General features: G+C 47.5%; 1 protein-coding gene across 1 annotated transcript in view; it reads right to left on the reverse strand.

Moving 5' to 3' along the window:
• The window catches only part of LOC144753482 (M-phase inducer phosphatase 1-B-like), a 275,628-nt gene that overhangs the window by 198,240 nt on the left and 53,247 nt on the right, over nt 1-24,141 (reverse strand). The window contains exon 3 of the mRNA XM_078641155.1: nt 16,196-16,247. Within this exon, the coding sequence (XP_078497281.1) occupies nt 16,196-16,247 (52 nt within the window). The remainder of the gene's footprint in view (nt 1-16,195; nt 16,248-24,141) is intronic.

Raw genomic sequence — 24,141 nt, forward strand, 5'->3', positions numbered from 1 at the left:
TGCTCCGGGGAACTCAGAGTGCGAGGGGTGCTCTGACAGACTTGACGGAGGTTGGGTGGACGTTGGTTTGTACTCATCCGACCGGGTGGTACTGCGGTCGAGGCGTGGTTCGCTGCGGAAGGATTCTGGGTCTTACCCGAAACCCTAGGGTGGCGGTTCGCTGGGAATGAGTCTCGGATCTCACGCGGTGTAGTGCGCAACGGTCTGTAGTGTTACCCGGGAGGCGGATGTGTTCCCCAATCTCGGAACAGCGGGTGTGCTGTTCGGTCTGCAGTAGAGTCCAGGTTCCCCAGGACTTGGTCGACGGGCCTTGTCCCATTTTGGTAACACGTGTTTTGGCAGGGATTTGATGCATAGGAGCGTGAACAAGTGTGTGTAGTAAGTAGTGATTGTGTGATTTGTTGGGAGTGAGTGGGTGAGTGTGAGTTTTTGTGTTGGTGTGTGATTGTGTGAGCGGAGATGCCGTGTTTCAGTAAATTACGGTGTCTCGGGTGCTGCTGCGGTGTCTCGGACACTAGATTGGCCGAAAGCCAACCCGCCCCGGTGGAGGGCTCTCCGAATTTCGAGATGTATGTTAAACATGGATTGACTCCGATCTTGTTTAGTACTTTGTGGCATTGATATACCAAAGGAAATGTGGACTTGCAGTGGCCTTTGACTGGTTCTTTCGATGGAGCAAAATTAGACTATTTACAAGACAGATTGTTTGCCAGGCGCAGTCGTCAGAGTATGTTCGATTCCTTGAGGATGTGGCAGAAGGAGGTAAAGGAACGACTGCTGAGGGAGGAAAAGGTGTCTCAGAAGAGGGCGGCACAGACCATGGCGCAGAAGGCGAGAGAACACACTAAGAAAGAGAATGAACAGCGGTTTGAGCGCGCAGATAGACTCTTCGGGTTACAGGACAATAAAAGTTATGTAGTGAGAGAGGAAGAACAAGATGAGATGGAGGACATTTTGAATACTCGGCCCCCTCCCCTGTATGCCCCACAGTCACTGTACCCCGTGCTGATGGATTCCGCCTCCCAGGTGGTGGTTTCAGTTCCCCAAACGGGTGCTCCTCCCTTGTCCGGCACCCCCACTTCCTCTGTTGTTGAACAGGCTCCACTTTCTTCTGTCGCCTCTTCACTGCCTACACCCTTGCTCTCTCTCTTTGCGACGAGCTCACCTGCCCCTTCAGTGCTTTCCTCTGCACTTCCCACTGTTTCTGCCAGTACTACCCCCCAGGGCGCGTTACTGACCCTGACTCGAGGTGCGGGAAGTGGGCTGTTTACTCAGGTACGAAAGTTGCTCACGCGTTCTGCTGTTGGGTTGGATGAAAAGACGGTAGTGGCTAATCAAGCCTGCCAGTGGGCCAGAAATAATATTTACTCCCTCGAAGACATATGGTACACAATGAAAGATTACGAGCCTTTGATGCAGCAGCATGCTTTATGGCATATGTCGACGACATTGATAGCGTTGTGGGAACAGGGATATGGTGGAGAGGCACCGGCGATTCTTCATGATATTAAGAACAGAGCCTATAGGGCTAACACTGGAATGAAGGATGTGTTACGCAGTTTGAGGTCCTTGTTGGAGTATAGAAATGAGTTGCCGTCGGCGGGAGAGCCCCGTTTTCCTGGAGTACATCCGATGCGAGAGGTACACCCTATTTTCCACCCTGAAGTCCCTGAAGTGATAGACCCGGTGACAAATGCTATCACCCGAGCTCGTGTCGATGCTCATTTTCAAGAACAGTGGGTATATACGCCTTGGAAAAGGAGCGAGGTATTAGCACTAAAGGCTCAGTTGCCCGACTCGAGAAAGAATCCGACTGCTTATTACAAAGAGTTAACGGAAGCAGCTTCCTCTACAGTCATGACTTTAGCAGATATAGAATTGTTTTTTTGGGTTACTGGTTCCGGTGGATGTATGGAGACAGGTGAAGGGTTCGGATCATGCAGAAGAGCTGGGTGGTACCTGGGAGGAACTTAAGGATTGGGACAAGGAGCGCAAGCCAGGGGAGAAGCCGAAGGCTGAGATTTTGCGCTACCAGGGCGTATAATAAAATATATGCACTCCCCTATCCCCCCTGAGAAGGTAGATTGGGATAAGTTGACTGCATGTAGACAGAAGAAGGATGAGGCGGTTTCAGATTTTTTCACTAGTTTTGAAGAGACTTTTATGGACTTTAGTGGTCAGGATATCTCCCAAGATGGAGGCCTGCGACTTTTCGTTAATAGATTCGTAACAAATTTGTTACCGGAAATATCATCTCGCTTGCAGGCGTCAGAGAGTACGTGGACGACATCCACTCCTTCTGGTATTCTGAGTATGCCTCAGTATTATGAACATAGGGAGAATGAGAATAAGGACAGACAAGAAAAGAAGGCCAAGGATTTAAAGACAAGAGTGTTACTGCAGCAGGTGGCAAGGGGTCGGGGACGTGGGGCCCCACCTATGGTAGCTGGTCGAGGAGGAAGTAGTTACGGAAGGGGAGAGAAGAGAGAGCGTTTGGGACAGAATCAGTGTGCCAACTGCAAACAGGAGGGGTACTGGTGGAGAGATTGTCTGGAACTTCGGTCCCCTGCCGGCCAAGGCAAGGGACGAGGTCGGGGTGAATAACGCTGGGATGATAGACAGTCTGACGAAGGTAGGCGACCGGGAGGGAATCCATTTGATGGAGACAGGGATCGACAACACTTTCAGAGAGAGGGTGACAATGGTGGAGACAGACAGTACTACAATGATGCATATACTATGGATGACCTGACTGGATTCTCTCATGACTAGGACAGCGTAGGACAGAGCATGGGACCAGTTTCTGTGGATATTGATCAACGTGGGCCCTACGTGACTGCAGATTTGTCGGGGTCCCCTCACAAATTTTTGGTGGATACGGGTGCCATGAAAAGTTTGGTGGCACGTCCTCAGGTCCCAGGGGCGGCTCTGTCTGGCAAGAATAATATCTCCGTAGGGTTCTCAGGTACTCCGGTGATTAGCCCCATTTCTAAACCACTTGCTCTTACGATTGGTCCTTTCACTGTTGATTCTCCTTTTTTTCTGACTTCGAATTGTGGCGAGAATTTGCTGGGTTTGGATTTGCTGAAAAGATTGAATGCTACTATTTACTGTTCCCCAGACGGTGTGTACCTCACGTTGGGTCCTACTGTCGCACGCGCGCAGCAGTGCTTTTCAAAAGATGAGCCTCTCCCGGCTGAGTTTGAGGGGATCCCTGAGAGTCTGTGGGCTAGCAGTGATACCGATGTGGGAAAAATGGATATTGCCCGAGTGTCAATTAAGGTTAAGGTGGGAGCCCGGATGCCTAGGATACCCCAGTACAAGATATCTAGGGATGGAGAGACGACTTTGTTGCACATAATACAGGACTTGATCCAGTCAGGGGTAGTGGAGGAGACGGACGGTAGCAGTTGCAATAGTCCTATTCTTCCGATCCTTAAACGGCCCTCCACCGATGCCAGTGATGGTACACCTGATGTCTACCGATTTGTGATTGATTTACGCCACATTAACAAGGTGGTTGAGGCCCAATATCCGGTCGTCTCCGATATTACCACGATCCTGACAATGATCCCTCCCTCTGCCAAATATTTCTCTGTACTGGATCTGAAGAATGCCTTCTTTAGTATCCCTGTGCACCCAGATAGCCGTTACCTATTCGGATTCTCATTGGCTGGCCGAAGTTTTAGATTTTGTAGAATTCCCCAAGGTTATACGGAAAGTCCCAGCATTTATAGTCAGGCTTTGAAGGCTCAATTGGATGATTTGGAACTCCCGAAGGGTAATGTTTTATTGCAATATGTGGATGATATTCTCATAGCATCAGACACTGAGGAAGGGTGTCGTGAGTCCACTGTTAAATTGTTGCACCATTTGGCTCACAAAGGACACAAGGTGTCCCTTCCTAAATTCCAATACTGTCGACAGGAGGTTACCTACTTAGGTCATCTCCTATCGAAGGAGGGGAGGAGGCTGACACCGGAGCGCATTAAGGCGATAACTAACATGGCTGTACCTAACACGCAGCGAGAGGTGCACGCGTTTTTGGGCATAACCTCGTATTGTCGCCAGTGGATACCTAATTACGCCTTACTAACAAAACCCCTTCTGTATCTGACTGCTAAAGAGGTGCGCGAACCCCTACCTTGGACTCCAGCATGTCAAGAAGCGTTTGAGTTACTAAAAACTGCTTTATGTTCCGCATCTGTTTTGGGAACACCTGATTACCAGAAGCCTTTTGTTCTTTATGTGCACGAGGCGGAAGGTTGCGTGCTGTCTGTCCTAACTCAATGTTTTGGGGGGAAACAGAGACCTTGCGCTTATTTCTCAGCTATGCTTGACAATGTGGTGAGAGCGTTACCGAGCTGTCTAAGGGCTACAGCGGCTGCTGCGGTCTCAATTAGACAATCGGCGGGGCTCGTGCTGGGTTCAGCTCTCACAGTAATGGTACCGCATGCTGTGGACATTTTATTGAACAGGACGCAGACGCAGCATTTAACTAGTGCTCGTCTTACTGGTTATGAGATGACATTATTTGCGCCCCATGTTACGATCAAACGATGCGCCACTTTGAACCCAGCTACCTTACTAGGGGGGTCATCACTGCACCAGGGGTACTCTCCGAGCCTCACCTGCTGTTTCCTCGACCGCCCAGCTGTCTCATGCTTCCCCTCTCGCCGCCGCAGTTCCAACACCTTCCAGCGGCCGCAGTGAGGAGGGGGGCTCGGGGGTATTGAGACTACAGTCCCCAGAAGTCTCAGCGGCGGAAGATGCCGCCACACGCTTTCCGGCGCCAGGAGGCGCACAAAAAGGACCACAGACCCGGTTTGAGTGGGGGTCATCACTGCACCAGGGGTACTCTCCGATCCTCACCTGCTGTTTCCTCGATCGCCCAGCTGTCTCATGCTTCCCCTCCCGCCGCCGCAGTTCCAACACCTTCCAGCGGCCGCAGTGAGGAGGGGGGCTCGGGGGTATTGAGACTACAGTCCCCAGAAGTCTCAGCAGCGGAAGACGCCGCCACACGCTTTCCGGCGCCAGGAGGCGCACAAAAAGGACCACAGACCCCGCGTCGCGGGATCGCGCGCGGATCCGCGCCGGGCTAAGCCCGGGCAAAGGGCGGGCCCTCTACGGCCCTCAGAGGCCTAAGGAGGACGGGACGGGGCCGCCCACCTTGAATTCGTGAATCCAGGATTAGACGAGGTAAACCACATCTGTTTTATTTCACCGTACTATCTATTGACTTTGCCTCTGTCCTAGGACTGACACCACAAAATGTTTTTCAAGGGGGATAACACCACTATGCCCATTGAGACCTTACAACCAGTAATCGTGGACCAAGCGCCCTCGTGGCTAGAAGAATTAAACTTCCTATGCAAAACTACACATGTCCTTGTGGATTCGCCGTTCCTTACTGAAAACTTTTGTGCATCATCTGAGGCTGCCAGCTCTTTGCAACCCCTCCCATTATCTAATGAAGAAAACACTCAAAACATCCAAAGTCCCGCTATACATGACTCCTTATCCCCTATAAGGAATTGTAACAGGGCAAATAACATGGGGAATCAACCTAAATTGTGCTTAAGCCCTACACTTCCTGCAAGCAACCTATCCATGATTCCGGAGACTGCTGAGAAACTAGTTGTTCTACCATCTTCTTTTCAAAAGGATCTATTATCCCTTATTGATCACCTGGTCAGCTCCCTCATAACACCACTGTTAGACAAAATAACCACATTAGGGGATAGGCTGATGGGACTAGAAGAAACCATCAAGTCCACCAAGTCCACCTTGCCAGTTAACAAAAGTACTGTAACACCCAAATGTCCTGATCCACCTTCCGCCTCGAAAGACCGAAAGCCAACCACGCAAGTCATAAGAGACTCAACTCAACCACTAGCCTCCAATGTACCAGCCCTAACACCTCACAGTCCCTCCTCTACACTTACTCTCTCGCAACCTGCTGCTCCTAGTGCACACAATAACAAGGTTACTCCCATCCACCTCCCCCCGGAGGCAGCTTCTTTTGTGTGCGTCCTCGCAGGAGTACCAGAACTTCCCCCAGGCAATATCGAGAGACAACACGACCTGCTGAACAAGGTCAAATTTTGGCTGACCACCAATAGACCTTCGCCACCCAACCTTGTGGGCACAATAACGAGTGTTAGAAGGGTGGGCTGGCTGGGTTCTCTTCAAAAAGATATTGTGGGTGACCTAGTTCTTGTTAGATTCAGGCAGAGAAATATTGTCCCGTACCTGTGTACCTGCGCACCTCAAGTGGGAAACAGCCCAATCTCCGTCTGGGACTTGCACGATTTCTACCCCAGAATATCGTGGTACCCCAAATCCAGTCTAAAGTCAGGGTCCAACATGCTAATGGGCAGAAGTTTTCCTACTCATAACCATCAGAAATCCTTGCTCTATAGTCCTAAGTACTGGAACTTTTATTAACTGTTGATTGATCAAATCTTGACCTGTGTATAGTACATTACAATTAAGTAACTTATTCCCACGGGTTGGGTAAAAGTTTTTAACATGTAGATATTATGTACTATTGTATGTATGTTTTATTTTTCACTGTTTTGTACTGTACGCTTTTATGATTTTTGATTTAAAATCGAAATAAAGCTATAATGAACTTGAACTTGACAGAGGAGGAGACGAAGGGAAGGATAGATTTGATGGACACCCCCCTTGATGATCCCGACGGGGAGCTGTATGTTGATGGTTCCTGTTTTAAACTTGCGGATGGTACCTCAACTGCAGCATATGCGGTCACAACGTTGAAAACAGTGGTGGAGACTTCTAGGGTCCCGTACCACTCAGCCCAAGCTGCAGAAATAATAGCATTGATGCGAGCGTGTGAATTGAGTGAAGGATTGGATGTGAATATTTACACTGTTGAAAACATGGAAGGATGGTGGGGGGCGGTTGAACTCAGATGAGTGTTGGACGGATGTGTCAGATATAAGACGATGGCTACTCCCGAATGCATATGTCCTTCCAGTGGTGACACGGACCAGCTCATATTAGTGCGAGGGGAATATGCAAATTGTTAGACCCAGTGTGGAGCAATAAGAACATTTCCAAGGTGGCAACACATTTAGTACAGCAGTGCATGGTTTGTCTAAGACATAATCCTGGGAAGGGCACACCTGTTCCAGTTGGCAATTTTGCTCCTCCATCTTTCCCTTTTGAAGTAATACAGATGGATTATATTCAGATGGAAAGGGTTAACAACCTTAAATATGTCCTAGTGGTGGTATGCTCATTTAGTAGGTGGGTGGAGGCTTTTCCAACTAAAGATTGTACAGCCATCTCGACGGCTAAGATGCTGATTAAAGAGTACTTTTCTAGGTACGGCTTGCCCCGGGTGATCTGGAGTGATAACGGCACGTCTTTTAATGCTGAACTAATGAAGCAGATCTGTAAAGGATTATAAATCTCTCAAAAATTCCACGCAGCCCAGCACCCCAAGGCTGCGGGTCTGGTTGAGAGATTCAATGGCACCTTGAAACTCAAGATGGCCAAGATACAGGAGAGTACAGGGTTACGCTGGCCAGACGCACTTCCCTTGGCTTTGCTTTCTACTAAAGTGACAGTTAATTCAAAGACAGGTGTTTCCCCCCACGAGGTTATATTCGGCAGGCCTGCTAATGTGTGGGGTGTCCCTAGACCTAAATGTTTCTCCAAAATTGAATATCCTTTGTTGATAGATTACCTGTATGCTTTGACTAAAGATCTCCGTTCTATTCATCAGCAGGTAGCAGACACCCTGAAGCCGTTGCTGGAGGGGCCAGGCCACAGCATCCAACCCGGGGACTGGGTTGTGGTGAAGAAGTACCAACGGAAGTCCTGCTTGGAGCCCAGGTGGTCGGAGCCGAGGCAAGTGCTCCTGACCACCCGCACCGCACTTCCGGTTGAAGCCCGGAAGGCATGGACTCATGCCTCCCACGTCAAGCGCGTTCCCCTACCGCTGCCTTATGACGAATGGGTGAGAGGCGGTGTTGCTGATCAAGAGTGTGAAACAGTTCCTCATTACGTTCCCTTCTCGGATGCTTCATTGAGGGGTGAGGAGCCAAATGAGAGTGAAAGGAGGCCGGCTCTGATTGCAAGTGGTGAGGCCTCTCCTGATCACAGTAAGCAAACACCGGAGGCTACATCTCCTGCTATTGAGCTCCCCACTCTGTTCACAGATCCTGAAGTGCGAGGGAGCACTTGTTATAATCTGCGGCCCAGAAAAGAGAACAAGTTAGCTTAATGGTAGGGATGGACTGCTGGTAAGAGCCCTGGTGCACTATCGAGACATTATTGAATGGGACACTAGGATTGCGTCTGGGCCCAGGTTTAGTGCTCCTGAGTTGCTGCAGTTGTGCAACTCCTTCGAGGGATTAGGGACTAAAAGTTTGAAAAGCCTGCCTGTGAGGCTTTAACGGACACAGGGAGAAGATCCCTTTTGAGGGTGAAGAACCCCTCTGGCCGGTTTCGGAGTGCCTGGAACATTTTAGAATATTCCCTTAGTTTAGTTCTGGACTTTTAGCTAGGCGATATGTATCCTTTTGGCCGTCCTATCCCAGAGGTGGAGCAGCCTTTTGCCGCTCCTCGCAGACCAGAACCAGATTCACCATGGCATGCTCTGTCACGAAAAGGAAAAATTGTGGTTATTGTGATATTCAACATTATCTTTTGATAATTCTTGGGATACTGTTCTTCCTGGATGAAGCTTACCCCGTTCATAAGTTTATCCCTACTCCTTCTGCCCTACCCGAACATAATATGATCACTGTTGATTATAGGGAACAATGTATGCGTAAGGCCTATCGAGACAATGTTTTTATTAAGACGCTCCACCATGCTCATGCTGTGTATAATGTGACAGATTGTTGGGTTTGTGGGTTGCTCCCTTCAGCTGCCTATAAGAAAGATAGGTTGCTGGCACTTCCTCTAACACCTGTAAATAGCTGCGTGGGTTGGTACACCTTAATAGGTATGGTGAAATATTTTCAACAGCCTGATTTTGTGGACGCTCGATTGCCTGGTACTGGGTCGACTCTGACAATGCGTGTACGCCCTATGTCCCCCTCTTCTCTTGGATGGTTGTATACTGACGGACGTTTTGATCAGAAATTTATAGAGACATGTTCGAGAAAAGTGGGACGATTTATGACACCTAATGACACTGATAAAGTGAGGGAGAGTTTTCTCCAGTTGAACTCCTCTCTGACCTATAGGCATCCTCCCCCGACAAATGGTAGTGGTCATTCCTTGGTACCCTTGGCGGTTGTTGGGCCTTCACCATTTTTCTGTATTCAGGGGAGAGGTCCCATAAAGGTTGGAAACAGTTCCTGTAATGTCACTGCTTCAATACGCTTACCCCTTAGTCCTTCCTTAGTTACTCCCCCGAACATCTACTTTGTGTGTGGGGACACTGGATATCTGTGGTTGCCTGAGGGATGGGGTGGGATTTGCTATTTGGCCTATTTACTTCCTCCTGTTTATGTAGCGCCCTCAGACTATCATAAGACTCATCGACGGGGTGCTATCATGCCTGGGCAGCGTAAAAGGAGGGCTCTCCAAGTCGAAGACGTAGATCAGACGGATACTTCCTTACAGCAATGGACAGATTTTTCAATGGGTTTACTGCCGTTCTGGGGGCCTATCTTTAACAGTAGAGCCATTCGGAGCCTTTCAAGGGTGATAGAAAAGGTAGTGAATACGGAGGCTGATATTGCAGCCAATATGACGATTGAGATGCAGGCCATGAGATTATTTACGATTCAGAACAGGATGGTGCTTGACGTCATCCTTGCGGATAGGGGTGGAGCCTGTCGCGTCATCGGGACGTCTTGTTGTGTATACATCCCTGACTCCGCCCCGACTGTTAATTTAGCTGTACAGAAACTCCATAGATTAGCGGCCGAACTCCATCAGGACACCGGCACTTGGTCACTACAGACATGGTTGTGGGGCATTTTCTCTTCTTGGGGTTGGAAAATTTTGATGGGGATTGTAGGGATTGTTGGTGCACTACTGACTTGCTGCCTCTGTGTTTATTGCCTTCCCCCTTGTTGTTCCATGTGTGCCAGCAATATACGAGTTTCTAAACGACCAACACGACAATACCCTGTTTCCAATGATGTTGAGCTCCATGATATACACTGGTTGATGCTTATTGCTGATGATATTTTTGATTAGTGTAGTGCCCCGTCCCTTAGCATTTTGTGTGAAGACTCTCCTTTTAGTTAATAAAGGCTGCACTCATGTTAGCCACATCCTGCTAAAAGGAGGGTCTGATAGGTTTCAGTTTTCGATGCCCCACCCACGGCATATATTAGGCTTATGAGTTAGCAGAATGTGTCTAACTAATGATATATTCATTTATGAATTTACGTTTATATTCCCTCCTTAGTTATTCATCTATGCGTATGACATTATTTGCAGTTCCCTTAGCTTAGCCTGTGTGCCACCATTTTGGAGCGCTCCTCTCTGTGTGCGAGTCGCACTCGCTCACCCCCTCCCGTAGGAATAGGAATATTCCAAATGTCAGCAGTTTTGTTTCTTGGCTTACTGTGACCGAAACTAATAGCAAAACCCCTTATCAAACTGTTCTCATGTGCTGGAGATGCTGAGGCTCGGCTCCGTGGCCTTGGGGGCCGATAAGAAATGTTGCTACTGCAGATGTGGATGCCTCTTGTATGAGACCATTGTTCGCCCTCTCTGGGGTCCAGTATTTTTCCAGTATGGGCGTGTTTTATTCTTCTGCACCATGTTATAATGTATTGCTGTGATGAGATGGGTCAGTCCTCTCAGCGCACTCTTAGGGGTGAGGTCGGACGGGGCCCTCTCATATGGGAGTTTGTGGCCTAATATAATTGCTTGTCCATTCTTCTCCAATGTCCGGCTGACTTATTATTGGGTAACTATAGGTGAGTGCGGTAAGTCACTCGGGTGGATTTAAGCCACGCTTATCAATACTATCTATCAATATGGCAGATGTCGAACATAGATTGTAAAGTAATAAATATTTATGACAAGCTCCAAAGACTAAGGGGCACAAAAGGTGAATGATCAATGCAAAGACAAAACAAGACCAACGCTCATATTTATTATTGCTAGAATGCCATAAACAGCTGTACCATATGGGGTACTTGATTCTCTCTCTCGCTTCAGAACCATTGTCTGTTGTCACTGTCTGGGAACACAGGGCCAGGTGCATCAAAGGGTTTTGCCCATTCTGTGTCAATGGTAAAATGTGTTCATGCATATGGCCCACAATGTGTTTTAAGCTCGAGTAAGGGAAAATCAGTGACATTCACCCTGCCCTAAATAGAATAAGACAACCATCATTGTGACACAACAAACTTTTGGTGGATGGACTGTTGATGGATCTGGCTGAGGTTCAACTGAGGGAATCATGGGACATACGCTGACTAAGTTAGGCAAGTGAACCCTGGGTTTGGTTGGATGGGCTACCACCAATGTTTGGTGGTTCTCCCATTCCACAAGCCTACATGAGCCATCGTACTTTTCCTCGAACACTATCCACTCTATATTTTATTTATTTATATGTTGGATTTTATATAACGTGAACATGACCCATGGTTATCAGAACGCTTCACATAGTTTGCATAGCAGACTTTATATGAGACACATTTGGAGTAGATAGAAATAGAAGGTGACAGTGTGTAATAGAAGCATACAAAAGACATTTGGATATAGTTGCAGATGCAGTTGTTGAGGTGCGACGCACAAGTAACTCTGATATCAGATGCTTTCTTCACTCTCTATAGGGCATCACGCTTCTTTACTTTCTTATTTCCCAGAAAAAAATTGGCAGATTTGAAAAATATTTCACACCTAAGCAGTCAAGCAGCACCTTCATTGTGAAAGCTAGATCTGGCACACAAGGAGCATACAATCATTAGGTTTATACTGGTGCTGTCTCAAAAAGTCCCTCTATTCCAAAATATTTAGGTCCTGCTGCAGGTTCTAGTGGGCCATGGGATGGAGACAATAATCTCAGAATGTCTGTCTGACATCCATGGATAGATGAGATAGAGGATGTTGGCCATGAATGGTAGAAGACTGGGCCATGATGGTAGGCTTAGCTACCCTGGTCTACTACCTATTACATGGCCTGATTTAGTGTACTGGTTGCCTGTCACAAGAGTTTAGTTCAAGGTACTGACTGGCTCGTAAAGTTGTGACGTTCTCAGGGCCCAGGTATATTATGGAAATCCCACTGATTCCGAGGGTCACTCAGTGCTTGACTTCTAATGCTTTCCCTACCATGAATGTTCTGAGGATTAAAAGTTCTTGCGAAGTTGGTAGTGTCTTGACTGTCTGCAAAGCAAGTCTTTGCAGTGTCTTCCTCTACTCTTGACCATGCTAGCTGAAGATAGACTCTACAAACTCATAGTTTCAGGCTATCACATAGAGGCTGTTTTTGGTTAAATGTTTCTGTTGATTTTGATATAACTGATGACACCCCACCAGGTCGACAAACCAAGTGCTGTAATTCAGTAAGCATAGAGCCTAGAGGAAACTAATAACATAACACTGTATCAAGATCTTTGGTGGGAAAGTTTGTAGTGCACTTAAAATGTTCATTTATTTTACAAGTAGGCGGACTGTTTTTAGTGCTGGAATTGTCCCTGCGTTTTCTAAATGCAAATTATTTGATTGGTGGTGCTGTAATCGTGGTTCATTCAAGCATTGTTTTCATGTGTGATTAGAGAAAGGATTTTATTTACACTCCTTTCCTAAAGTGCTCTGCCTTGATGAAAATATTATTTCCCATAAGGCCTCCTTGACTTATCAAACTCCCTAGCTGTAGTTGCAGGTTTTTTGGGGGAGAAGATCCGGCCTAGTGGTTAGAGCTGCTGATGTTATTGTATGGGGAACCATGTTCGAACAGCAGCCTCACTTCAGCACCTTGTTATTGTGTGCAAACTCCGTAACCTCTCTGCTCCTTAAAAATGTATAATATTGTCTGGTTTTGTTGTAAAGCTCTCATTACCCTCAGTCCCAGTTCAAACAATTTAGGGTTACCTATCCCGAGGACATAATTCTTTCAGATTTAAAACTAAGCTTTATGAGCATGGGTTGATTTTACCCATAATGCTACTGGAGTTCATCCTGTTTGTGCAGGGGCAGTGAATTATGGTCAAGGCCATTGGAATTATGTGGCAGGGGAGGGTCAAATTATGATGCTAGGTTGAATAAATTATGCGGCAAGAAAATGCAAATTATGCGGCGCATTTTGCAACAGTATTACTTCATTATTTTGTAATATATAACTTGTTAACACTGTCCGAGAATTAGTTGCACCTTTTTAGTACCCGGTTATTACCCAAATATAGCAATACCTTACAGAAAGGTGACCAGTCGACGTTTGCACAGGACCTTCCACTGCGCGGCAACATTTAGTAACCTTTAGTTTGAGCAAGAAACACATTTTTTTAATTCTAAAATATGCGATTATGCAGCAGATGATGGATTATGTGGCAAATGTGGCAAATCTACAACTATGCAAAAATCGCCGCACAATCACATAATTCCAGTGACCCTGATTATGGTACATGGCTGTGCTGCTCCTCTGGCAGCTGAGCTGCATCGTTTGGTACTGGCAGGGCAAGGTGAGCAGGATCAATAAGGTAGCAGATACCAGTGGTAAATACCTGGGCCCTCTGTGCAGGGGGCCTGGTTGAGCAGAACATTGGTTCTGGGAATTAAACATCACATAGTCTATCAGGCAAGAGATGCTAATGCAACGACATTGGAGGTCAGGCTAAAGGGCCAAGGTCACAAAACAAGCAGGGTGCTCGCAGATGAGGTGAAACCACAATGTGATGCAAACAGGACAATTTAAGGACTAGGGAGGTCTGAATATAGGTAAGCACTCTTTCGGGCAGGGGAAGTGCAGCGTGTAAGACAATGCAGACCACACAGGAAGTGGCATTTGTTTGCCTCCACCACCCTACCCGAGGTGGTGGCTTTCTAATTAACCAAATTGGGTCCCCAGGTGTTCAGGGTTGCAAGGAGGTCTCACTGTTTTCATGGACATATCAGACTCTACAGGCAGAATAAAGGAGAGGGACACTGTGGAAACCAATAACGCGACTTTAGTAGTGTCTACAATTTTAGCATCCTCTCCATTCCCTCCAGTGCTTAATTTGTAATAAAATAGGTGCCAGGATCTTTGGTAGGAGACTACTGTAGCTTGCACCACATATTGCCCCAGGCAGCTTTGTCATTGATAGTATCAACGCAACTACTAACCACCACATCCCTACATGTGTGACAATTTAGACTATTCTATGTCCCAACGCTATAAGAATGGCTTGGGCTGCAGGTAACAGTCATTTTTAGTGTTTATTGAATTAATAAACAACAGTTGGTGTGCTCAGAAGCACCAGGGTTGACAATTATGTGCTGGTTGTCTCACCAAAGATGGTGGATCCCTACAGAGCGAGGGTGGCAGTCCTAAGAAGTCTGGGGGCCATTCTGCTGTTTCTCCCTTCCCTTATCTTTCTTCCCTATTTCCCTCAGATTTTATACATTGTGTTTGTTCTACTGAATACCTGTAGTTAGACTTGCGGGAGGTAAATCATTTCATCCATACCACAGAATCTAGACACAAGGACTTTTAGGTCACCCCCCTCCAACCAGGGAGCAGTTGTAAATTCTAAACATTGTGACATGGTTTCCAGTGGCACAGTCTGGCTCTGTGCCAGCTTTTGAAGGAGAGGGGGATGGGTGCGTGTTGAGGCACCTTAATAAACAAGCATTGGCAAGCCAATTGGTTTTTCCTATGAGAGATCTATTGGCTTTGTCATTTTTGTAGACATGTTGCACAGCAGAACGGGCTCCAGTGCAACATGGCTTAAAGTAAAGGGGAAAAAGCGGTATGACGTGACCAGCGTTGATCGCGTCAGAGCACTGTCTTTCTATTTTTTAAGCCATATTGCACAGCAGTGCGGGCCGCTGCGCAACATGGCTGAAAGTCAAGATAAAAAGGGCTGTGATGTGGCCAGCGTTTTTTTTTCTTTAAGCCATGTTGCACAGTAGCCCACGCTGCTGAGCAATATGTCTAAAAATGCATTGGGGCAAGCAATACAATCGAGGTGCGGCAGAAGAGGGCGGGTGGCAACAATAAACAGAAGGAGGCAGGTGGAAGGGAAGCAACACGGTGGAGGTGCGGGGAACGAGGGAGGGAGCAGCAGCAAGGGAAGAGGGAAAGCAACATGAGGGATGGGTGGGGTATGGAGACGGCCAGCACACACACACGCACTCTTAGAGAGTGCATTCTTATAGCATGCATGACACAAAGTTTTAAAAATAGTACCTGCAGATGTGCGGGGCCAGAGGAAGGACACGGGCTGTAGACAGGAAGCTGTACAATGTCCATGCTCAATGGCAGGGACAAACATTGAAACCCCAAGAAGAAGCAGGAGGTGAACATATATAAAAGGGGTGTTAGAGACCTCATAATGCAGAGTCTTTCCTCTATCTCTATTGAGGAAGATTAGGGCTTTCAGAAAGTGACCCAAGGGGCACATAGAGGTCGCATAGGAAGCATCTAGAGAGGCTTAGGAGCAAGAGAAGCACTGAGTCCACACAGAGAGAAAGTCAGGATTCAGCATGCTGGAGGAGGCATCTAAGGAAGAGACTCCTCACGTAACTCAGAATTTGCAGTAAAAAGAGGTATTTGCATGCCAGTGTATATAAATAAAGAGGATATTTCATAAACTATGGTGATTAGGTCTGTGGCGGGAATAGAGTAAGTTTGGGACAGCATAAGTGGTCTTCAGAGATCGCTTTGGAAGCATAATGTTCCCATAGGTGGAGTTACATGCCCCTCTAGTGAATAAATGCTGCATTTGAGCATGTTTGATGGTATGACTGGAGACTTTGATGTATAGAGAAATACATAAAATATGCAAGTAAGGGGGTATAATGGTGACGTCAGTAGTGCTGCAGTTCGGGTCAATGTTAAGCTCAATTAATATGTGTAAGTCGAACTGTGTGAGGTTTTTGCCTATGCCTGTGTTAGATAATGAAATACAATAGTCAAGAAATGCTTCTCAATTTTTATAATAGATTAGTGCTGAGGTGCACTTGAGGATTGGCTGCTTCTGAAATTGCAGTACGGAAGAAACGCAGATATCGACTGAGCTACAATAATGATAAACAATACCTCAGGTTTCTAGTTCGATTCTTGGAGCTCGTTGAGGAATTCCCTGAGGAACCTGTAAAAATATTAAAACAGTTTTGTTTTCGTTTGGTCACCAAGGAAGTGATAGCTCCGATATCGTGTATCTCCCCCCAACCCCATTCCCTCCCTTTTGCCCTCCCCACTCTCCCACACTCAGAAATTAAGCCATATAGAGATAACTCTAATCACTAGTATATGCAGTAGACCTTTGTACTCTCTACCATTCCTATGTGACTTTTAAGAGTTTTTCCATTGGTATCCCTTCCTTGAGTGATTACTACTTGTACATTTGCAATTTATTTCTGTTTATATCTCTTCCCTGTGTGACTTTACAACTTGTACATTTGCAATTTTGTTTTGCTTGTATCTTATATGTAACGCATGTAATCCTAAGTCCTTATGTATCGCAACTGGTTCTCATGCAAAGCGCTCTGACACCCTCGGGTAATGTTTGCGCTATATATAATCGCATTAAATGAACAATTAAATAAATATTTAAGTAAATAAATAAAAATAAGTACTTAGAGGGCTCGCCCCAAGCTAATGAACCAGAGAGGAGCTCTCACCTCCCTGATATTGTTACACCTCTGCATGGATGCTTGATTTACAGCCTCCTCTGATGTCTGTCGACTCGGAGCCTTCTCTCTCTCCCCCCTCCCCCCTCATAGTCCCGCCTTCTTTTCCCGACCTTTCCCCTTACCCCACTGTTCCCCTAAAATCCCCCTTGGAAGCGCCCCATCCCCTAATTCCTTCTTTTCATTTCTCATTTAATGTACCATGGAAACCAAATGTTGGGTGAAGTACATCTGTGCTGCACCATGTATCATCTGTACCCAACGGATCAGACCATTGTATGAGGCTATTTGTATTTTTGCTTTCCATTTCAAACGTATTCAATAAACAAATGCAAAAAAACTGTTGAGTTTTCTTATAAAGGTTCTGAAATTGGCAAAGATTGTACGCTCTGAAATGTGTTTCCATTTTCATATAAAGCGCTGTGTAGTAAGAAATTAAATGAAATGATTACTGTCGCGTTCCCCCAATAAAGACACGGGAGCCGGGAGAGTGATTCAAACACGTCTTTATTTCTGCGTGTTCACTCTCGGACTGACGTGTTTCCCTTTCCTGCTTCCCCACGCCCCTTCCTCCGTGGCCTGGCCTGTCGCAGACAAGGTCAGGCAGATCACGTTACGACATCTCCCCCTTTTGTATAAAGTCTTACTTGCATGTGGCCTCAGATTATTTCGATGAGACGCTCTGGTCGTCGGGTTGTTCGCCGGGGTCGATCAGCTCGGTCTGGCGTGTCACTTCGAGACGGCACAGGGTCATTTTGTCTCGTTGGACTGTGTTGACTGTGGTCACTGCTCCTGTCCCGGGTTCCTGAGTTTGTGGAGGATTCTCGATATCGACTGTCGTGTTTTCCATGGGGTTTGCACCTTTTGAAGTGTGAGATGTTTCGGGTAATTCGCTTGTGATCACCTTGTGCTGTAATCATGGTTCCTTTCCGTCGGCTGACCTTTAGGGGTTGTGCGAGGTAGCGGCTGTCCGCTTTCGTTCGTCGGTCGCGTCGGACCATTACCCAGTCTCCTTCTTGGATATCCGTGGGCTTTGCGTGTCTCTTCTGATCAGCGTATGTCTTCATCTTCAATTTCTTGTCCTGGTCTATGTTTACTAGTGTCTCATGGTCGACGTTCGGGGCTCTGGCTTGGATTATGTCACTCAGAGCAGGTAGTCGAGTGCGCGGGATTCTTCCTAGCATCAGAGTGGCTGGACATTGATTTGTCGTGTTGTGTGGCGTGGTGCGATAGGCCCTTAGGACCTCATTCAAGGCCTGTTGGATGTCTCGGCGGGCCAGTTCCGCTTGCTGCACTGCTTTCTTTAGGGTCCCCATAAATCTTTCCACCATGCCATTGGCCTGAGGCCATAGTGGTGTGATCTTTTGGTGTTTAAAATCAAGATGTTTGGCGAAGTCCGTGAATTCGTGGCCATTGAATGGGGGTCCGTTGTCTGACTTGACTCGTAGCGGGATGCCCCAGGCCGCGAAGATCTCGTCAAGTATTGGAATCACTGCAGTTGCCTTGGTGGATGGTATTAGATGAGCAAAGGGGAAACGGGAGTATTCGTCCATAAGGACGATGATGTATTGGCTTGACTTTAGGGGTCCGAAGAAGTCAATGGCAACTTGTTGCCACACGCCATCAGGTAGTTCCGACATCTGTAGTGGAGCCGGTGGTTCATCGCGGCTTACTAGTTGGCAGGAGATGCAGTCCTTGAGGGTGGTCTCAACCATGTGGTCCAGTGTCGGGAACCAAACACGTTCTCGAAGAGCTTTCTTGGTGGCACTTATGCCTCGATGTCCCTCGTGAGCGAGGTTGATCACTCCTTGTCTCAGCCTTGTAGGAATAACGATCCTCCCCCCTCTCAGGATGAGGCCGTCCTTGCTGATGGACAGTTCATCATGAACATGCTTGAATGTCATGAGTTCCGGAGAATTCGGGTGAGAGTCGTCTGTCACATGCCGCCAGGAGTTGGTGCGGATGCGTTCTGTGACGTTCTGGAGGACTTGATCTTGCATAGATGCTTCTTGAATGGCGTCCAGGGCTACCGTGGGAGGGCATGCAGAGTCGATGACGAAGTGTAGGTAGTCTTCAGCCACCGAGTGCAGTTCTTTGGTGGAGGCCTTGGGATGACGTGACATATAGTCGGCTGGATTGTCCGACTTCCCCGGTTTGTGGACGATGGTGTATATATAGTCCTGGAGGCAGAGGCCCCAGCGTTCAATACGCGGGGGCATCTTGGCCTTGGGATTGCCAAAAATCGTGATGAGCGCCTGGTGGTCGGTAATGATAATGAAGTGTTTCCCGTACACGAACAGGTGAAAATGTTCGCATGCCCAGACCACGGCTCTCCTTCTCAGGCTGTGAGTACCGCGTCTCGGTGAGGCTGCGACTGGCATACGTGATGATGTGGCGCTGATCCGAGTCCTCCCGGTATTGAGCCAGGATAGCGCCAAGACCTACAGGGCTGGCGTCCACAGTGATTTCTGTACGTTTGTTGGCATCAAAGTATGACAGGTTGATGGCAGAGCTGACAGCATGTTTGATCTTGCGGAATGAGTGGTTGCAGGCCTCTGTCCATGCAAAGGGTTGGCCTTGACGAGTTAGTTCTCGAAGCGGATGACTGATCGTGGCAAAGTCCTGAATATGACGGGCGCAGTAGCTCGCCATGCCGAGGAAAGAGCGGAGGTCACTCACATCTTGCGGCGTCGGAGTGTCTGCGAGGGCAGAGACTTTGTCGGGGTCAGGTGTCATGCCGTCCTTCGAGAAGATGTGACCGTAGAATTTTAATGTTGATCTGTGAAATTCACATTTTTCTGCATTTAGAGTCAGGTTGGCGTTCATCAGGGCGTGGCAGACTCTGTCAAGGGCTGTGTCATGCTCGGTTTGATCTTTCCCGAACACTAGCAGGTCGTCGCTGTAGTTAAAAGCATTCGGGATACCTTGGATTGTCCGTCTGATAGCTTCTTGAAAAATTTCAGCTGCAGATGATATGCCGAAATTTAAACGCTTATACCGGAAGAGTCCTTGGTGGGTTGTAAAGGTGGTGATGTACCCGGATTTTTCATGAAGCTCTAACTGGTGGTAACCTTTGTTAAGGTTGAGTTTCGAGAAGACTGTAGCTCCGTTGAGACGAGCGATCATATCGCTAATGTGTGGTCCAGGGTGTCGCTCCCTTTCAATTGCTACGTTGGGTGCGCGCATGTCGACGCATAGGCGCACCTTGTTGTTTAGTCCCTTTTTCGGTACGACCCCCACAGGCGACACCCACGGGGTTGGGCCAGACGTGCGCTCGATGATGTCGGTTCGGAGTAGCTCCTGGAGTTCATCATCGACAGCCTGCTGCAGATGAAATGGTACCTTCCTATGATGTTGCGCCACCGGGGAGACGCGCTCGTCTATATGCAATTTGACCTTGAAGTGGTTTAACTTCCCAAGACCCTTGAAGAGATTCGGACATTTTGCAATGATGTCTGGGGCGTCTTCAGTCATGTAGAGGAGTTCTACAAGTCTCAATCTTTCAGCAGTTGGCAGGCTCAGTAGACAGTCAGCCACATCCGGGCCTTCAACAACGTGAATGTATGCAGGAATTTGACGGTCTTTGTACGACAACGTCGTGCTGAAACGGCCTAAACATGGTAATGGTTTTCTGGACATCCATGTGAATATCCTCACCGCAGCTGGTTCCAGTTTAGGGCGGGGTTTCATGCTCTGGTACTCTAGTGCACAAATGTAGTTTAGGGAGGCTCCAGAGTCTAGGACAAATTTCGCTGGGTGTTCCCCGATCCGGATGTCTAGCTTTGGATATTTCTTTAGACGATCTGGGTCAGAGACCATGCAAATGTACTCATCACTATCTTGTGATACCGGTGTGCGTGACGGAGATTCGCTGGCTGTGGATTTTCTTGATCGATGCGAGCTGAAAGATCGAGCACTCGATCTGGATGAGCTGGATGAGTGTCTCTCACGCCCTGTCACAGCACGGGCGTGATGTTGTTTGGAAGATCGGGTTTTGGATGGTCTGCGTCCCGAACGTTGAGTTTGGCAAACAGTCTCAAAATGATTGTCTCTGCCACAGCGATGGCACCGTTGTCCGATGGCAGGGCATTGTCCTGAGTGTGGGTAGTCTTGACCGCACCTGTAGCATGCGGGCGCTGCCTTGGTGTGCTTGGCGTGTCGCGATTCACGCTAGTCATACCAGGTTGTTGGTTTCCGCCGCGAGGAGGTGGAGTGTGCGGACCTGTTGGATCTGTGGCGATCAGTCTGATGTCTCTTTTCGTGATGTGTCTGCATCCTGAACGCCTGTTCTTTCCTGTCGGTTCTGTTGACTTCCATTTTCTTTGCATGGTCTTCTGCTTGGTCGTTTATGCGCGTCATTTCCTCAATTTTTTCCAGGGTGTAGTGTTTCTTCAGTAGCCGTCGCCGTAGCGATTCGGAGTGGTACCCCTCAATTATGCGGAGTCGCAGTGCGTCTTCTGTATTGAAGTCGTCGAAGTTGCAGTGACGGGCTAGTCGTCTGATGCGCACAATGAAGTCGCACATTTTCTCATCTTTCTCTTGGGTGGCTAGGCTGAATGTGTAGCGCTCGTAGGCGAGGTTATGCTTGTGCAGAAATCTCCGGTCAAGAGCTCCTTTGACGTCCTCATATGGTGCGGTGGCCGCGTCGGGCAGTTCCTTGATGACCTGCGCAATGTCTTTCCCTACTAGATTGCGTAAAGCTATCAGCTTCTGTTTGGGGTCTTGCACTTGCAGTCCAGCCATGTAGTCTTCGAAATCTTCGGACCAACTTTTCCATTTGGGTCCCATGCTGCTGCCTGATGTCAATTCAAGGGGTTCCGGGGGTCTCAGATATGGCACTCCCATGACCGTGGCATGTGTCAGGGCAGCTACTGGTGGATTTCCTGGAGCTGGTGGATTTCCTGGGGATACTGCCGCATCTCCTGTGCCACTGGCTGAGCTGGTGACTGACATTTTGCTTGTAGGCTGTGTCAAGTTGGCTCCACTTGTAAATTATCTTTATTCTTGAGAAATGCCTGACCTCAAAATGGCCGACAAAATTTTTGGTATGGTGAGTCTATGGGTGCTGCCTGACCTCAAAATGCCCGCCGCTCAAGACACGTGGCTTCGGTTGGGGGCCTGTGTATTGCTTCGAGGTTTCTTGCCGAGCAGTACTGCAAGTACCCGTCGAGTGAGTAACTCGTCTTTGGCTCTAGGGACTCACCCCTCTCATCGGCGGTTGCTGCAGATCAGCCGCTGGGCGCTCCGTGTTTTTCGCGCCGTTTTTTTTTTGTCTTAAAAGTTTAATTTATTTCTTGCTCGTTTGTCCCCCACTGCGCCTCGCGCTGGTCATTAGTGCCTGGGTATGCCCCTCAGCAGCTGTTGATGCGTGGTGGCTGGGCGTGTACGTCTGGCAGCGACGGGGTGTTGGGCGCCGATTCGCTTCGCGCTTTCACGCTGTCCCGTCGAAGGCTCCTGGCTCTCCGTTTTCTCTGTTGTCTCGGCCGCTCACATGGGGCAGGGTTTTACGCGATGTGTGGGAAGGGATTTGGACATCCCATCCTCGTCGCCAGTGTCGCGTTCCCCCAATAAAGACACGGGAGCCGGGAGAGTGATTCAAACATGTCTTTATTTCTGCGTGTTCACTCTCGGACTGACGTGTTTCCCTTTCCTGCTTCCCCACGCCCCTTCCTCCGTGGCCTGGCCTGTCACAGACAAGGTCAGGCAGATCACGTTACGACAACTTGTATAGCGCACGACTACCCGTAGGCATCTTGGCGCTTGTACAAATACCGTCGAGGAACCCTTCCTGGCCTTTCCCTGTGAGGAGCACCACTCCTGGGCATCCCCAAGGTGAAGTCAGGCATCCTCAGCATTGTTGTAGAGATTAAGCAAGCTATTGCCCAGAGGTGCAGAGTGGGACTCATGACTAGAATAGGCACCGAGGCGAGAATTATCAGGTCCGTGGAAATTGAGCCCGAGACCCGCCGAGGCGGGAATTGAACCCTGGTCCCAGCCAGACTACTGCATCAGGGTCTGCCGCTCTAACCATTGAGCCACACCTCTCTACTGGATCCAAACCACAGACAATAAAACTAGAACAGTCACTTCCTGTACTTTATCGTTATTATAAGGTATTCATTTTAGGTAATTGGAAACAACTTCACAGTAATATGTTATTTTCATCACAACGACGCATAAATCCAGTATACAAATCGCTCCAAAACAATTTAGATTCTTACATATTACATGACATTCGGTATCCAAAACAGGCAAATGTCATCCTTTTCCTTTTGTACTGTTTTACCCACTGAGGTCCACTTATACGTTTCTCTGATTTTCCTACGATAGGACTAAATATATATTGCAGGCGTCCACTTTCTGAGAGCACAAGTGGCAAAACTGCCTGATGTGTTCAATCGTCTGCCAAGCTCTGGTTCTTTCCAGCAGAGATATTTATCCCTGACAAAATAACATGTTGCTGAGCTTGTCAGCTCTTAAATGTATCTATGTTCCTGAGAGCTAGTAACCCATGTAGATTGATAACAAGCAAATCGCGAACAAAGCCTTAAAATCAATCATGTGTGCCCTAACTGCATATCGTCACCTTTAATTTACATTTAACATAAAACTAGTCTTTACCAATATTGAGAAACTGCAAGGCCCTAAAAGGATGGTTACCCTAAATAAAATAAAAATATTGTAATCCGTGTCACTCTTGCTCAGCTCATGTTGAAATATCCAAGACAAAATATATCAAATTTATTTTTTACAAAATATGAAATGGAAAAATAAGATTTAATCTTTCTTTGTTAAAAGATTTGAAACAAAAACATTGACATCCCCAGTCACCACAAGCAGGAGTGGTAATAATGTCACGAGGCATCAACATACTTTTTCATTTCTACTAAGGCATGATTTATGACCCTGACCTTCCACCCAGGTGCACCTATTAGCAATAATTTAAGATGGTGGTACATTTTTAGTATTTGATGCTGACATTGAAGTGTTTCTTTCAAATTTACAATTGATATCTTCTGGCCTTTAGAGTCGTGCCATACTTGTGTATTACATGTTGGCAGCGTAATGGATTTCTGTACCAGATTCCTCTCTCTGTCTGTTTCCCGTCAGTTTACAGTGGGGTACCCCAGTCCCAAGCACTTTTGGTTCTCATTTCACAAGGAAATACTTTTTACGACAATCCAGGTAGGAATATGGGCTAGTTTATCCTTTTGGACCTGCTACCTGCGAGGGACATGTGCTATGATGAAGTATGATGATGTATCTGGCAGACATTTTCACATATTGGGAAGAGAAGTGGCATCCCCATCAAGTGCCTCCAGAAGATCCTCTGCTACTATGGTGGCCTTACTG

This window comes from Lissotriton helveticus, chromosome 5_1 (genome assembly GCF_964261635.1).
Source record: "Lissotriton helveticus chromosome 5_1, aLisHel1.1, whole genome shotgun sequence".
Taxonomy (NCBI): Eukaryota; Metazoa; Chordata; class Amphibia; order Caudata; family Salamandridae; genus Lissotriton; species Lissotriton helveticus.